General features: G+C 41.8%; 2 protein-coding genes across 2 annotated transcripts in view; one reads left to right on the top strand and one right to left on the bottom strand.

Annotated features, from left to right (window-relative positions):
* The window catches only part of LOC104913726 (myosin-7-like), a 448,286-nt gene that overhangs the window by 63,040 nt on the left and 370,153 nt on the right, over positions 1-15,093 (top strand). The window lies entirely within an intron of this gene.
* Positions 1,170-15,093, bottom strand: part of LOC100544198 (myosin heavy chain, skeletal muscle, adult) — a 32,972-nt gene continuing 19,048 nt past the window's right edge. The window contains exons 12-46 of the mRNA XM_031556293.1: positions 14,870-14,929; positions 14,657-14,768; positions 14,475-14,567; positions 13,635-13,698; positions 13,374-13,472; positions 13,170-13,273; positions 12,954-13,092; positions 11,823-11,941; positions 11,574-11,723; positions 10,634-10,804; positions 9,595-9,904; positions 9,423-9,502; positions 8,844-8,931; positions 8,644-8,761; positions 8,434-8,557; positions 8,214-8,350; positions 7,856-8,111; positions 6,980-7,222; positions 6,697-6,873; positions 6,467-6,612; positions 6,289-6,379; positions 5,816-6,205; positions 5,454-5,580; positions 5,242-5,360; positions 4,808-5,004; positions 4,246-4,429; positions 4,002-4,167; positions 3,705-3,829; positions 3,204-3,512; positions 2,902-3,105; positions 2,532-2,657; positions 2,267-2,437; positions 2,076-2,180; positions 1,840-1,935; positions 1,170-1,538 (exon numbers count right to left, since the gene is read on the bottom strand). Coding sequence (XP_031412153.1) covers positions 1,383-1,538; positions 1,840-1,935; positions 2,076-2,180; positions 2,267-2,437; positions 2,532-2,657; positions 2,902-3,105; positions 3,204-3,512; positions 3,705-3,829; positions 4,002-4,167; positions 4,246-4,429; positions 4,808-5,004; positions 5,242-5,360; positions 5,454-5,580; positions 5,816-6,205; positions 6,289-6,379; positions 6,467-6,612; positions 6,697-6,873; positions 6,980-7,222; positions 7,856-8,111; positions 8,214-8,350; positions 8,434-8,557; positions 8,644-8,761; positions 8,844-8,931; positions 9,423-9,502; positions 9,595-9,904; positions 10,634-10,804; positions 11,574-11,723; positions 11,823-11,941; positions 12,954-13,092; positions 13,170-13,273; positions 13,374-13,472; positions 13,635-13,698; positions 14,475-14,567; positions 14,657-14,768; positions 14,870-14,929 — 5,356 coding nt within the window. The 3' untranslated portion in view covers positions 1,170-1,382. The remainder of the gene's footprint in view (positions 1,539-1,839; positions 1,936-2,075; positions 2,181-2,266; positions 2,438-2,531; positions 2,658-2,901; positions 3,106-3,203; positions 3,513-3,704; positions 3,830-4,001; positions 4,168-4,245; positions 4,430-4,807; positions 5,005-5,241; positions 5,361-5,453; positions 5,581-5,815; positions 6,206-6,288; positions 6,380-6,466; positions 6,613-6,696; positions 6,874-6,979; positions 7,223-7,855; positions 8,112-8,213; positions 8,351-8,433; positions 8,558-8,643; positions 8,762-8,843; positions 8,932-9,422; positions 9,503-9,594; positions 9,905-10,633; positions 10,805-11,573; positions 11,724-11,822; positions 11,942-12,953; positions 13,093-13,169; positions 13,274-13,373; positions 13,473-13,634; positions 13,699-14,474; positions 14,568-14,656; positions 14,769-14,869; positions 14,930-15,093) is intronic.

Genomic DNA, 15,093 nt, shown 5'->3' with positions numbered 1-15,093 from the left:
AACAGTTGTTCACCAGCATACGCACTGCCAAAAGTGAATGAGGCGTGACTGTGACGTGAGGGGTATTTCTCTCTGTTAAAAGACAACTGGTAATGGTCTGGTGAAGTGACATGGTCACATTTTTGTTTCCAACTCTAAACATTCCATTTGAAAATTTGCAGATAATGTATTTATGTTGACTGAAAATGGAGTTGCAAATAAACCAAAACATTGATGAGTTTTTTTTTACAATCTTGAGACCTATTCCTAAATTCCTTAATAAACTGGAAGGCATGGCTGCATGTTTTTGCTGTTTGCAGGATGATGTTTAGCCAGGCCATCAGGTGAGCTGTCCCTGCCCTGCACCCCATCCCTGGGCTCATGGCACAGTGAGGTCTGCTTGGTGCTGAGGGGAAGGGCCGCCACAATGGTGTGGGGCAGGGATGGCCGCAGGGACAGCTGGGCTAGGCTGCATTCAGACCATAGGCTGTGTGTTACATATGCCTGCCTTAGCAGATACACAATGCACCAGGGTCCCGTGCTGCCAGGATGGCTATTCTTTATTTCTAGCTGCACTAGCCTGACAGTCAGTTGCCTTTGCAAAACTCTTATTCCATGTAAATGAAGCAACAGTGTTTCTTTACAAGCAACCTGGATTATAATGCTCTTTGCTTCAGAGTAAATCAATTCAGAGGTGCTCTCTGCTAAGGCTGTGTAGACCTCTTGCTTCACTGCCGAGAAAAGCTGCAGTCAGTAGCACCATCTGTGCCTTGAAGATTTTCTGTGTAGCCTTATTTTCCTCATTTTTGTCCTTCCCGTGTGTTTTTTGTTTGTTAGTTTTTAGTTTTTTTCTCTGTTATGGTTGAAGAACACTGGCTTTTAGCTGTGAAAGGAAGGTGCAAATGGCTACCATTTTTGGTGTTTCACTGTTTTTTCATAGTGTTAGGCTAAGCAATTCCTGTCATCTTGTCAAGTTCCTGGAGTTGTTCCCATTTCAAGTTTAAAAAATTAAAAAAAAAAAAGAGTTCCTCTTGCTATTTACTCTTAAACATTTATTCTTGTAGAAACTAATTCAAATATTAACTTATAATTGCATTGTTGGGGAACATTGTATAGTACTGCAAAATTTTGCTTGCTCTGTTGGCAATAAATGTTACATTTAGAGTTCTACTCCATAACATTAATTGTTCTTAGAATCATCATTTGAAAAAAAGCACACCCATTAGTAATTGTAGCGACTTGAATTCTGACAAATAGCACCACTGCTTCTGCTGTGTATGCAAAGGAATCTACAGACTTTATTCTCTAGACACTGACATGGTTACAAAGACATAGCAGAAAAAGGTGACAGAGGGTTCACATTTTGTGCACTCCTCATGCCGCTTTGCTGCCTCACGACATCCTCACTCTTCCCCTTCTATCTTCTTACTGTGAAACTCCCGACTCTTTACACGGAGCTTGTTGACCTGTGACTCTGCAATGTCTGCCCGCTCCTCGGCTTCCTCCAGCTCGTGCTGGATCTTGCGGAACTTGGAGAGGTTGACATTGGACAGCTCCTCCTGTGTGGGGAAAGGGTGTTGGTAGTGAACAAAGACAAGCGTTTCACTTCTCCTGCCCCTACATCTTGAGGTCTGTCAGATCTTTTCAGGTTAAGGAATGGTCTTCTTATCAGCACTCTATCAATGGTTAAATATAAGCCTCCTCAATCTCAGTTATTTATGACACCACTGTAAAGTCGAACACTGCCTCACAGCTGACAACTAAACTTTACACAAACTTAATTCTATTTCCATGCTTATAACCCACTGTGTGATTTTCCCTTGGAAAATGACCCTTGATCCCACTCAGCATGGTACTTACAGCCTCCTCAGCTTGTCTCTTGTAGGATTTCACTTTCATCTGCAGTTTGTCCACCAGATCCTGGAGTCTAAGAATGTTCTTCCGGTCTTCCTCAGACTAAAGAAGATGGTAAGCAGGAAAGAGAGAGAATTGTTTTTCCCCACACCATAAAATGACATTTCCTCTTGGACTTCATAGAGAAATGCAGTGGGTTCCTATAGAATGGTATGTCAACACAAAGATGCCATCAACCTTACCTGGTAGGTCAGCTCCTTCACCCTCCTCTCGTACTTGCGCACACCCTTCACAGCTTCAGCGCTGCGCTTCTGCTCAGCATCAACCTCCCCTTCCAGCTCCCGCACCTGCAATGAGAAACCCATCATTGGAGCTTCCCTGCTATCTCTGACCTGGGATTGCACACGCTTGCACAAATACCAGTCCTACGCACCCTGGCCTCCAGCTTCTGGATTTGCTTCTTGCCTCCCTTCAGGGCCAGCTGCTCCGCCTCATCCAGACGGTGCTGCAGGTCCTTCACCGTCTGGTCCAGGTTCTTCTTCATCCTCTCCAGGTGGGCACTGGTGTCCTGCTCCTTCTTCAGCTCTTCTGCCATCATGGCCGCCTGGAGAGGCAAAGCAGCAGCAAAGCCAGGTTGGAGTCAGAGACCTCTTGGGGGAAATGCGTTGGCCGTCAGCAGTGAAAGAGCCCTGACTCACATCGGTGATGGCCTTCTTGGCCTTCTCTTCAGCATTGCGGGCTTCCTGGATGGTATCTTCCATTTCGCTCTGAATTTGGGCAATGTCTGTTTCTAGTTTCTTCTTGGTGTTGATCAAGCTGGTGTTCTGTACAAACAGAGATTGCAAGACTTGTACTCTGAGACCTGAAGCACACCAGCTACAGTCTAAACCAGTTCTTTAGTCTTCAACCTTTACATGTTGAATGTGGAATTCTTTGTTAAATGGCTGCTTACACAATTTCAGTGGTGGGCTAAGGTGATGGACTGTGACCATGTTTTCATCGTTGGCACCACTATTTCCTGCCACTATAACAGTGTCTACACAACTAGTTTGACCATTGAGGCCTCACCTGGGTATGGAGGAGCTGCACACGCTCACTTGCATCCAGAAGCTCCTGCTCAGCCACTTTCCTCGAGCGCTCCGTCTGCTCCAGGGCTGCCCGTAGCTCCTCAATCTCAGCCTGCAGCAGGTTTGCTCTGCGCTCCACCATGGCCACCTGCTCCTTCAGGTCCTCCTGTGACCTGAGGGCGTCATCCAAATGTATTTGGGTATCCTGTAAAAGAGGCAAGAGAAATGACAAGAGGCACAGCAAACCCAGGTAACTAAAATATCAGGGAAGACATTCCCTTAGGTGTATTTTGCTGAACACACCTTCAACACTGTCTGCGTGTTTCTCAGGTTCTTTTGTGCCTCTGCGGCAACACGGTTGGCATGGCTCAGCTGGATCTCCATTTCATTCAGGTCTCCCTCCATCTTCTTCTTCAGCCGCAGGGCTTCATTCCTGCTCCTGATCTCAGCATCCAGGCTGCTCTGCAAGGACTCCACAATTCTGAGGTGGTTTCTCTTCAGCTGGTCAATTTCCTCATCTTTCTCAGCTATCTTCCTGTCAATCTCAGACTTGACCTGGTTGAGCTCCAGTTGGAGGCGCAGGATCTTCCCCTCTTCGTGTTCCAGGGAGGCCTGGACACATAATTGTCATCATTTATAAGTAAAGTAAAACGGCTTCTTACTTTCTATCTGATTACAGAATATCTCAAGAAATCTGAAGTAGATACGCTCTGTAGCCAGAACAGAGGACAACCATGCCTTTCTCACCAGATTGCCTCATTGCTGATACTTTTAGTGTGGATACCAGTTATTATGAGCATGTACCTCAGCTTCCTCCAAGGCAGCCTGGATTTCAGACTTCTCCTGCTCAATCTGCTTCTTGACTTTCTCCAGCTCATGAATTGCCTTTCCTCCCTCTGCAATCTGCTCCGTGAGGTCAGAAATCTCCTCTGTAGAGAAGAATGAACATTCACATGGTCAGATATAGAGGATACAGGGAAAGGCCCTGTGACACCAGCATAACAGGTCTGCTCCCATCCCTGCAGGCACAGACCCAGGTGGAAAGGTGGGCAGGAAAGCTTCTGAGAAAGCCCTGCCAGCACGAAAGGCTGAGCGACTTACGCTGCAAGTTCTTGTTCTCACGCTTCAGCGTTTCCAGGTGGTCCAGGGACTCCTCATAGGCATTCTTCATCTTGAACAGCTCTGTGCTGAGGGAGCGAGACTCCTTCTGGGAGGCCTCCAGCTCAGCCTGCGTTTCCTCGTACTTCTGCTTCCATTCCGCCAGGATCTGAGGAGCAACAGATCATGAGTACGGATGTGGCAGTCATGTTCTGCTCAGGAAACGCAGGGCTGGAGCCCAGAATACCTTGTCAAAGTTCTTCTGCTTCTTGTCCAGAGCTGCGCAGGCAGCATTTGCTCGCTCCACGTCAATCATCAGGTCCTCCACCTCATTCTGCAGCCTCTGCTTTGTCTTTTCCAGGGAAGCACATTTGGCATTCACGGCTTCAACGTGTTCCTCTGCCTCCTGCAGGCGCTGTGCCAGCTTCTTCCTGGGAGGTTGTAAGCCCAGCTCAGTATTTGGGAGCAAAGTGGAGATTTTTCTGTCATTTTCACTACTGTACTTACGCACTCCACAGTATTCTGCCCAGATGCTCCCCATGTAGAGCATTTCCCGAACTTTATTCCCTTTTCCTTTCCTCAAGTCTAGAAATTCCTCATCTCACTGCATACATCATACATTGCCTTTCTCTTGCATTCTCTGTCATGTTGCCCATTTGTCCTTTTGAAACCACCATCTCAACAGCACAAATTTCCCTTCTTATCACTCCTCTCCAACCTGCTATTTGTCTTTTGCCCTTCAGTATCTCAGAGATTTCTTCAAATATTCACTACTTTCTACCAGCCTTCCCCACTTTCCCTCCGCATACTTGGCCTCCTCCAGCTCCTCTGTGCGCTGAATAGCGTCCGTCTCGTATTTGGTTCTCCACTGGGCCACTTCGCTGTTGGCCTTGGACAGGGCACGCTGCAGCTCACCCTTGGCTTCCTGCTCCTCCTCGTATTGTTCCCGGAGCAAGTCACAGTCATGGCGGGCAGACTGCAAGCTGTGGGCCAGGGCGTTCTTGGCCTGAGGGAATAAACATTAGTAGGATAATGAATATAAACATCCTGGAGAATCTCTCACAGTGAATTAATTTAATACTTCAAATATGACCACTGGAAATTACATGTGTTATAACGAATGATAGATATAAGATTAGAGGACAAAATGCACTAATCACACTCCCTAGTGTAGTCCCTTACCCTATTATACAATGAGAAGTTAAATATGTTTTTAGCAGTGAGCTGTAAGAAAAGATAACACCTTGATTTCTTCCTCTAAGTGCCTCTTGAGTTCCTCAATCTGCTGGGTGAATGCCTGCTTGCCTCGAGACAGCTGAGAAATCAGAGCATCTTTCTCTTCCACCTGGCGTGAGTATTCACCTGAGAAAGCATAGAGAAACGAAATCTAGTCACTTGGGACTAAAATAAAAATTTAAAGGATGCTGTCCCATTCCACAATGAATGCACTCTCACCTGATTCTGTCTGCAGACGAGCCCTTTGAGTGCTGAGATCGTTGATCATGCGTTGATGCTCCTCCTCCTTTGACTTAATCTCACTCAGTTGGTCTTCTAGAGTACGACACATCTTTTCCAGGTTTGCCTGTGGAGATCAAATAGAATGAATGAAGATTAATACCTGAAGTAAACCTCATTATGAACAGCATGATTTTCATTAGAAAAATGTGGCCAGCAGAGCAGGCAATATGACGCTCATTGGTTTTGAGTTTAAAAATACATTTTTATACAGATTTATTTATTGTAACTAGGCCATATATTAAAGTGGTATCATTCAACATTATTTATTTTCAAGGTTTTTTTTAATATATTTTCAGTACCTTAGCTTTGGAGACAGACTCCATGTTGCTGGCCAAGTCATCAATCTCCATCTTCAGCTCACTCTTCTCCTTCTCCAGCTTCTGCTTGACTCGTTGCAGGTTGTCGATCTGCTCCCCAAGCTCCGCTGTGCTGTCCGCATGCTTCTTCCGCAGGGCGGCAGCCGTGGCTTCGTGCTGCAGCGTGGCCTCTTCGAGGTCACGGCGCATCTTCTGGAATTCTGCCTCGCGCTTCTTGTTCATCTCGATCTGAGCTGCCGTAGCCCCTCCTGCTTCCTCCAGGCGCTCACTGATCTCCTCCAGCTCCCTGGAGAGGTCAGCTCGGTGCTTCTCTGCTTTGGCCCGAGAGGTTCGCTCTGCCTCGATTTCCTCCTCCAGTTCCTCAATACGGGCCTGGGGAACATCAGGAACCCTTCACACCCATGTCCTCCTTCAGATGTTTTCTGAAGGGCAGAAGGGAAGGACCAGAGACTTGCCTGCAGCTCCTTGATCTTCTTCTGTAACTGCATGCCCAGGGCTTGCTCATCCTCAATTTTGCTCTGGATTTGGCTGATTTCAAAGTCTTTCCTTTTGCACAAGTTAAGTGGTGTTAGTGCCTGAAAAAAACATCTAAGTGTACCCACCAACACTCAGGTGTCCCACAGCCTCACTTACTTCTTCAGTTTCTCATCCAGCTGCTGTTTATCATTTTCCAAATCCATTATGGTATCCTGGGACATCTTCAGGTCTCCTTCAAGTTTCCTCTTTGCTCTCTCAAGGTCCATGCGCAGCTTTTTCTCTTGCTCCAGGGACCCTTCCAGCTAAACAGAATGAGATCATAGTGCTCTGCCAGCCATGTTTATCTCCACAACAGTCCTATAATAGCCCTATGCTTTTGTTCTTACATCGTCCACTTGCTGCTCCAGCTTGGTTTTAGCTTTGGTCAGCGTATTGACTTTGTCCTCTTCAGCCTGCAGGTCATCCAGTGTCTGCTGATGGGCCTCTTGGAGGGCTTTCTTCTCTTTTGTCAGCTTGGCAATGGTCTCATCCAGGGCTGCCATTTCCTCTGTGAGGTTTTTCACCTTTGAAGAGAAAGAAGCAAGTATAATTAAAGCTAAATAGGTACACGACTCCCATAACAGCACAGAGCTCTTTATTGGAGTGTGACTGACATCTTCTGCCTCATACCTTGTTTTCAGTGGCATGCTTTTCCTTCTCAACCTTGGCCAATGTTAACTCCAGGTCATCTATATCTTTCTTCAGCTCTGAGCATTCATCCTCCAGTTTCCTCTTCTTGGCTGTCAGCTCAGCATTAATTTCCTCCTCATCCTCAGCCCTTTCTGTCACCTCCTTAATTTTGGCTTCCAGCTGGATTTTGGTTTTGATGAGCTGGTCACACCTTTCCTCAGCATCTGCCAAAGCATCAGCTTCCTGAGGGGAAAAGTGTTTATTTTAAAAATGTCTGGCTTTAACACAGAAGAATAAAGGCTATTTAATTCTCAAGGAATAGATCAGGAAGACTCATATAATTTCTATTTGCAAAGCAGATATTGCGCAGTTACAATTTAAATTAGAAATTTTGAATAAGTTTTCAATTAGCTTTATTTTTTCAGACCTTTTGCATCCCCAGACATGATGTTTAGTTCCTATATGCCAGTACACTGTTTGATTCGTTTATGCTGTCCATTCAAATGTGCCAGTAATTTATGACTTATCATAATTTTCCATTTTTCACCATTGCCAGTTTCAAAGTTACGTGGATGTACTGAGAAATGAAAATAATTTTTTTTAGTTCATCCATCACTGAGAAAATATTTTCAAATTTCTGGTAATTTTTCTCATATACACTAAGAAGCTTTTTTTCTGTATAGTAAAAATGTGTTTGAAATTAACAGCACTAAATGTTACATAAAGTGGCCTGAATTTTACCTTCAGATACATGCTATTTGGCTTAAAACATTTTACTAAAGCAGTTCAGAGTGTAGTTTGCTCTCTGGAAGAAGGTTTAGAACTTACTGAATGATTTCCCATAATAAAAATAAAAATAATAACAATGATGCTCACAGCCTGCACTTGGAGCTGCAGATCATTTTTCTCCTGCACCAGCTTCACCATTTTCTCCTCCAGCTCCTTCCTCTTTGCCTCAGACTTTGCAAGCTCTTCCTTGGTCTTCTCAAACTCTTCCTTCATGGTGGCCATCTCCTTCTCAGACTCTGCGCTCTTTAGCAGGGGCTTGATCTTGAAGAACAGCTTCATCCAGGGCCAGTGCTTGACATTCATGAATGCACGAACATTGTACTGGATGCAGAAGATGGACTCTCTGAAGCATAATTAAAATGTACATTTGATTATTTTGTGAGATATGATCACTAGGACTTTCCCCAAAGTACATTGCCTTTAAGTGAAGATGGGAAACACCTACCTCCTCTCCACCATTCTCTGGTACTCCACTCTCATCAGGAAGCCCCTGCACCTGGCCTGTGTGCGAGTGATGAGCTGTGCCAGCTTCTCATCCCTCATCTCCTCCAGGAGTCCCAGCAGCCCAGCTTTGAAGAACACCTGAAGAAACAGAACATTGCAGTGCATCACTGTCAGGTAGAACAAAACACAAATACAGGGACTGTGTTGAGGAGAGTTGGTACCTTGGTGTGACCAAATTTGTACTGTGTGTGGTCCACATCGATTGACCCAAGAAGCTTCTCAGAAGCTTTCTTGCTATCAATGAACTGTCCCTCGGGGATGGCACTGGCATTAAGCACCTTGTACCTGTGATAAGCAAAAGAGGAAGCTAAGGCCATTTTTCCCAAATCTCGACGTTCCTTACAGTCATGCTAAAGGCAGAGTGCTCTTACCTCTGTTTAAAGTCTGCATAGAGGACTCTGCTGGGGAAGCCTTTCCTGCAAATCCTGATCCCCTCCAGCACGCCATTACAGCGCAGCTGGTGCAGCACCAGTTCATGCTCCATGGCACCTAATAATTAATTTTACAAATGAATACCACTGTTTCCACCACCAAGGGAGACGACTTCAGTGTCTCCGCTGGAGCATCTTACCAGGTGTTTTTGTTTCATTTGGGATGATGCAGCGGACAAAATGAGGGTGAGTACTCCGTAGGTTGGTCATCAGCTTATTTAAGTTCTCCTATGGGATCATGAGTAGAAGCTTAGATTAAATTTTTTTACTTCTACACACTCTGAATATAGGTGAAAAGAATATAATGAATCTTTGGAGAATGTAGCTTTCAGATCCAAACTTTAAATTTAATGAAATCTCCTATATAATTTTATTAACAGAAAGTTTAAATCTCTGAATCATAATCTGGAGGAAATGAAAAAATTTAAGACAATACACAATTATTGTTATTACTACATCACAGGTAAAACAAAATTTTTCATAGAGAATATAAGTGAAATTTTGAAACAAATTCAGGGGGTCACCTGAAGAGTACTCAAAACATATCATAAATATGAGCAGAAAATAAAGAAGAAAAGGCAGAGAAAAAACAGCTGCGCAATTTATACTTATTGATTTTTCATCATAAAACAAAAGTTGTGAGGAGAATGGAGGTTCAGATAACTCAGATCCATAACTGTTTTCATGTTATTATAATGATTATGAGATTCACACTTTACCCGGAAAAGAGCTGAGACAGTCTGGAACGAAGAACCCTTCTTCTTACCACCCTTCTTGCCACCACCACCACCACTAGCCTCTTCAAAAACAAATGTATTTTATAAGTCATTTTTGTAAGGTTAATCTTTACATATTATGAAGGTGACAAGTTAAGAATATTAGAAATCTGACCTGCTTCTGCTCCACCATAGTTGGCAAACAGTAAGGCCAGTGTCTTCACAGATGACTTCTGGTACAGCCCAATGACAGTTTCGTTCAGGGGGTCCTTGTTCTTCTCAAGCCAGCCAGTGATGTTGTAGTCCACTGTGCCAGCGTAGTGTATTAAGGAGAAGTGGGCCTCAGCCTTGCCTTTGGCAGGCTTGGGCTTCTGGAAGTTGCTGGACTTGCCCAGATGCTGGTCATAGAGCTTGTTCTTGAAAGAGGTGTCAGTTGCCTTGGGGAACATGCACTCCTCTTCCAGGATGGAGAAGATGCCCATGGGCTGGAAATATTACAATACATAAAATAGAATATTATATCGAATATAATATGATCACCACTTGGTCTTCAAGTAAATGTAGTAAAAGAGGAAGCTGAAGAAGAAACTTACATCCTTGATGTGAAGTAAATTTCATTCTAAAAAGTGAGTTTACATCATCTGCGGTTCACTTGCTTGACTCTAAATTTGGCATGATCATTTAGGACTTTTTTTAATGTAATAATCAAGTTAAAAAAATCACGAAATCCATAATCATGTTTAAAAACATTCACAAATGTTTCCATTTTATGTTTAGTTCATTTTTATACTTTTAACCAACTACCTAAATTAATACAGCACTACAAGAAATATCTTTAATTCTGTTGCTCTAAAAGGATAGGCAGAGATTGTACTCTACTATGAACCATCAAGAAAAAAAAAATGTATTGTTCAGCAAATAAATTAATTCCAGAATCTCAAGGAAATTCATTTATTTTACTTTAGGAGCTGCTTTATGTTTTTGAAATACTATCCTTTAATAAAGTAAGCAGAGACATCTTGCATGCAGAGGAGGTGTGTAAAGGAAGACTTCCATAGCTATTCATGAACATTGTAATGAAAAATAAGCAAATGTAGATGTCAAGAGATACTTCATTAACTAAAAATGAGTGCATTAAACTAATCAAGGAATTAATAGTTAATCTCCAACGATTAGCTTCTGAAAATGCAGGACATTCTGAATTAAAAATTTACCTTTTCAATGAGCTCAATGCAAGCAGCCAGGTCCATGCCAAAGTCAATGAACTCCCATTCAATGCCTTCCTTCTTATACTCCTCTTGTTCCAGAACGAACATGTGATGGTTGAAGAACTGTTGCAGTTTCTCATTGGTGAAGTTGATGCACAGCTGCTCCAAGCTGTTGAACTTCCCAGTGCCAAAAACAAAACAAAACATAACAAACAACGTGTCAGTTATTAAGATGAACAATTACTGTATGATTTCTTTATAATTCTTAATCTTTCATGCACCTCTCTTGTTAAAATGTAGTTACATAACAGCACTGCATCACAGCAATTCCCCAAAGAAATACCTATTTAATGAGGACAGGATTCCTGATGAATCTCCTAAAATTATTAAAGTACTTCTGCCTTTCTTCAGACAAAAAAATGACTGACAGTTTTATCAGTAATTATCTGATCTCTCTGATTAGCCATTTATCCAGTAACTTGTTTGTCTTTTAAACAAATCACATATCTTTAACCTATTATATATTTGTCACTGGATTTCCAAGTCTTGAGATCTGAATCCATAAGCTATTTATACATATTCATATTTACATACATATATGTATGCTTGTTTTTTTTTGTAATCTTTATCATTTCTCTAAGATAAATATTAAAATATTACTGCATATAGAATTGTAACTGCTACTTCTATGTAAACAACATAACTGCTATTTAAGAGAGTGGTGAGGCCCTGGAACAGGTTGTCCAGAGAAGCTGTGGATGTCCCATTTCTGGAGGTGTTCAAGGCCAGGTTGGTGGGGGCCTGGGCAGCCTGATCTGGTGGGGGCAATGAGCTCATGGTAGGGGCGGTTGCAAAAGGATTAAGATATTTAGAATATTGTTGCTTGGAAATCTCTGACATTATAATCTCACTCTCTAAAAGCTGACCTCAAACATGTACTCCTTACATCAAAGATCTCAAAGCCAGCGATGTCCAGGACACCAATGAAGTACTGCCTGGGCTGCTTGGTATCCAGCTGTTGGTTGATGCGAACAACCATCCACAAGAACATCTTCTCATAGACAGCCTTTGCCAGAGCACCAACTGAGTTGTTCACCTAAAACAAAGAAGAGTGCAGCAGAAGAAAAATCAATATATAAAGCAAAATGTGCCAGTCTTACAAGCCAGAGGTTCCCAGTCGTCAGCTGTTTCTTACCTGCTGCACAGTCTGACCCTTGGTCACATACTCATTCCCAACCTTGACACGGGGATAGCACAGGGCTTTGAGCAGGTCTGCTGAGTTCAGACCCATCAGGTAGGCAGCCTTGTCTGCAACTAAATAGCAGGAAAAGGAGATAGAAAAATTAATATTAACAAGATATGCAGCATATTGAATAATAAACTCTTTCTGAAGCTACTGCCATATCAAATGTTCTTGTGATCAACTTCTACTTGCTGTATCTCACAGGACGCATGTCAGTCATTGAATGAAAATTCATCTTTGTTTTGAACATCATTCAGAGTAGGATGCCTAAGTGGTATTTGTGTTTTTGCAAATCTTCCCCAAATTATTTACTAAAAATTCACACTGAAAACTGAAGCTTATTGGTATCTATAAGCCTGGAACAAAACCACCAAGATGTTATGAGGATTGCTGCCTGATCTTGGGCACTTGAGCTCCCTTCGTATTTCTTTGGCAGCAAAAATAGCCTTCAAAAGGAATGCATTCCAAAATTACTGGCAAAAATTGTCAGGGCTCAATTTATTTAGGTCATGTCTACATTATATAATATTCAAGTCATGAAGTAATCAGCTGAGAAACAGAAGATCTAAGTCACTTCTTTCCTAGTCTATCATATATACCTACAGTTCACTTAGACTGCTGTTCAAAGAATTCCATTTTTGCAAGGATAGCTTCAAGTCTGAATGTCCATAAGAGATTAGAGTACCCTATATTCCCGAGAAACAATCTCTATTATGTGCTTTATGAACAGTGAATTTAGTGCACCTACTTAATTAAGGGGAAAAAAAAAAAAAAAAGCATCTAGAAATATGTTTTATGAAAACATTTTCTTGTTAGTGGTTATCCAATATGAGCACATCAGGTTGTGCTATCTAAAACTATGAAAACCCAGGATAGAATTAATGGACACACACACAATTCATACGTCAGACAAAGATTAGGTAGTCCTTGAAAAAAGGGATGGCAGTCTTATACTAGCTCCATGGGGTACTAGCTCCATCTAGATACTTTTTTTTTTACGTCATTTCCACTCTTCTCTAAGTTTTAAATTACTGTTACTACTGCTTCTACTCCTAATAGGTCAGCAACAGAGTTCACTAGTACCTTCTGTGCCATCTGGCTCTGCTTGCTCTTCTCTTTGTTTCTGCTTGAACTTCAGGTTGCCATAGTGCATAACAGCTCCTGTCAACTTGTAAATAGCCACTTTTTCATCAGCAGTAAAGCCCAGGATGTCAATGGCACTCTACAACAGAAAATGTAAAGTAAAAGATTTGTCTGGGAGAGATTACAATAGACAGAACATTTTTAAATGTTACTTACATCTGTAGCCATAAGCTCCTCTTGATCATTAATGCTGGGAACAGTGATCTCACCTTGACTCACAAAGTGATAGTCATAGGGATTGGTGGTAATGAGAAGCATGTCTGAAAGTAAGAAGAGGGAACACGCAGGTATAGTTCAGTAAGTATATAATAGCATGAACTGATGCTCAGCAATCTTCTCCAAGTTAGTCATCATTCCTACCAATTAGCTCTGGTTTCTTGTTGGACATAATTTGATAAAATATGTGGTAGCTTCTTTCTGCCTTCAGCTGAAAAGTTACTCTGGACTTCTCCAATAGATCTGAAGGGAAAACAGAAAGATTAGAAACATAAAGAAACAGCAAAAGAGAAAGCAGGGAGAAGGTACGAAGAGGGAAGGATATTTAGATGGTAGGGTAAAAAGGATAGATGGATACTGATGAATGAGTGTATGGATCATGAACAGTTGAGGAAAGTGTCTTACATGTTTCAATATCTGCAGAAGCTAGTTTTCCTGTGGCACCAAAGTGAATTCTGATGAATTTCCCCTTTGAATGGATAAAAATTGTCTTAAAATTTATGACATAAAAAATGCATCTGAAATGGTGAATTTTGCTCTTTATAGGGTGCAAGATTTCTTATTAAAGTTATTTTCTTATGAGTCACATATATTTTCACCACTAAGATAAAGTCTTTTAAATTTTTGCCCACGAAAATAACCAATAGAGACACAGCTGTATGTTTTATGTATGATGAACATACAGATGGAAAGTAATGAGTGCATTTCAATTGCCCATTTATACCTTATCCCAAACACTTCTAATTCTATCCTGCCTACAGACAACAGCCATCTGAATGATATGGGAATATCCATTTAACTAGTACAGCTGTGTAAATCTGTCTTGGTATCAAGTGATTTGAATTGTGATTAAATCAATATGATATGCAGCAAAGATATATTCAGGTAGAAGTTTCTTTCCTTCCCTGCTTCCCTCACTCCCTCTTCTTTTTCTGTTTGTGTGTCTTGCAGTAACTGAACAAAAATATGAGGAAATGTTAAAGAATATTGTATAAAAACATTGCAGAAGAATGAGCATGTGATCTACTAGTTTAATATCTACTCTGATGCAATTCAGGTAATTTTTTTTTCAAAGCAGCACTGATTTCAAAATCTCACTAACTAACTTCAGGGTAAGTGTTAAAATCATGCTAAGAAAATTCAGTTTTACTCTTGTAAAATGCATGGCTGAACAACAGGAAAGGATAACTGCCATAAATTCCTGCTTATTATAATTCAGAAAATATCTGCTCAAACAAAACTTACAAAGCGTGAGGAGTTGTCATTCCTCACAGTCTTGGCATTTCCAAAGGCTTCCAACAGTGGGTTGGCACTGATGATTTGATCCTCAAGCGTTCCCTACAGAATGATAATTGTTACTGGGTATGCTGTCTAAAAATGAGGAACAGAAGAAAGCATTGATTCGAGCCAGTATTTCTTTAATGTACCTGCATTTTGCCAGGCTGCTCCTCCTTCTTCTTATCTCCACTAGCTGCAATTGTTGCAAAGTACTGGATGACACGTTTCGTGTTCACAGTCTTCCCTGCACCGGATTCTCCGCTGTCAAACCAAACAGAGAAGCAGAGAGCGTGAGGTCAGGGAGAAGGTACACACAGGGCACAGGGCAGCCCCGCAGGGACCCGAGCAGGGAGCGTACTTACGTGATCAGGATCGACTGATTCTCGCGGTCTGTGAAAGAGACAGAAATACAGGACATAAAGCTCAATGAATAAGAAGGAATGGAACACAGGTAAATTTAAGTGAATTAACATTTAAGCTCACTAAGGTCAAGCATTACATCTAAAGTACAAAGACAAACCAATGAGAAATTCATATCCAGATTAGTTTCAATTCATTTAAATTAAAAAAAAATGCAAAAAATATG

The sequence above is a fragment of the Meleagris gallopavo genome, chromosome 20 (genome assembly GCF_000146605.3).
Source record: "Meleagris gallopavo isolate NT-WF06-2002-E0010 breed Aviagen turkey brand Nicholas breeding stock chromosome 20, Turkey_5.1, whole genome shotgun sequence".
Lineage (NCBI taxonomy): Eukaryota > Metazoa > Chordata > Aves > Galliformes > Phasianidae > Meleagris > Meleagris gallopavo.
Note: the sequence above shows the minus strand (reverse complement) of the source record. Positions and strands in the feature narration are given on the sequence as shown.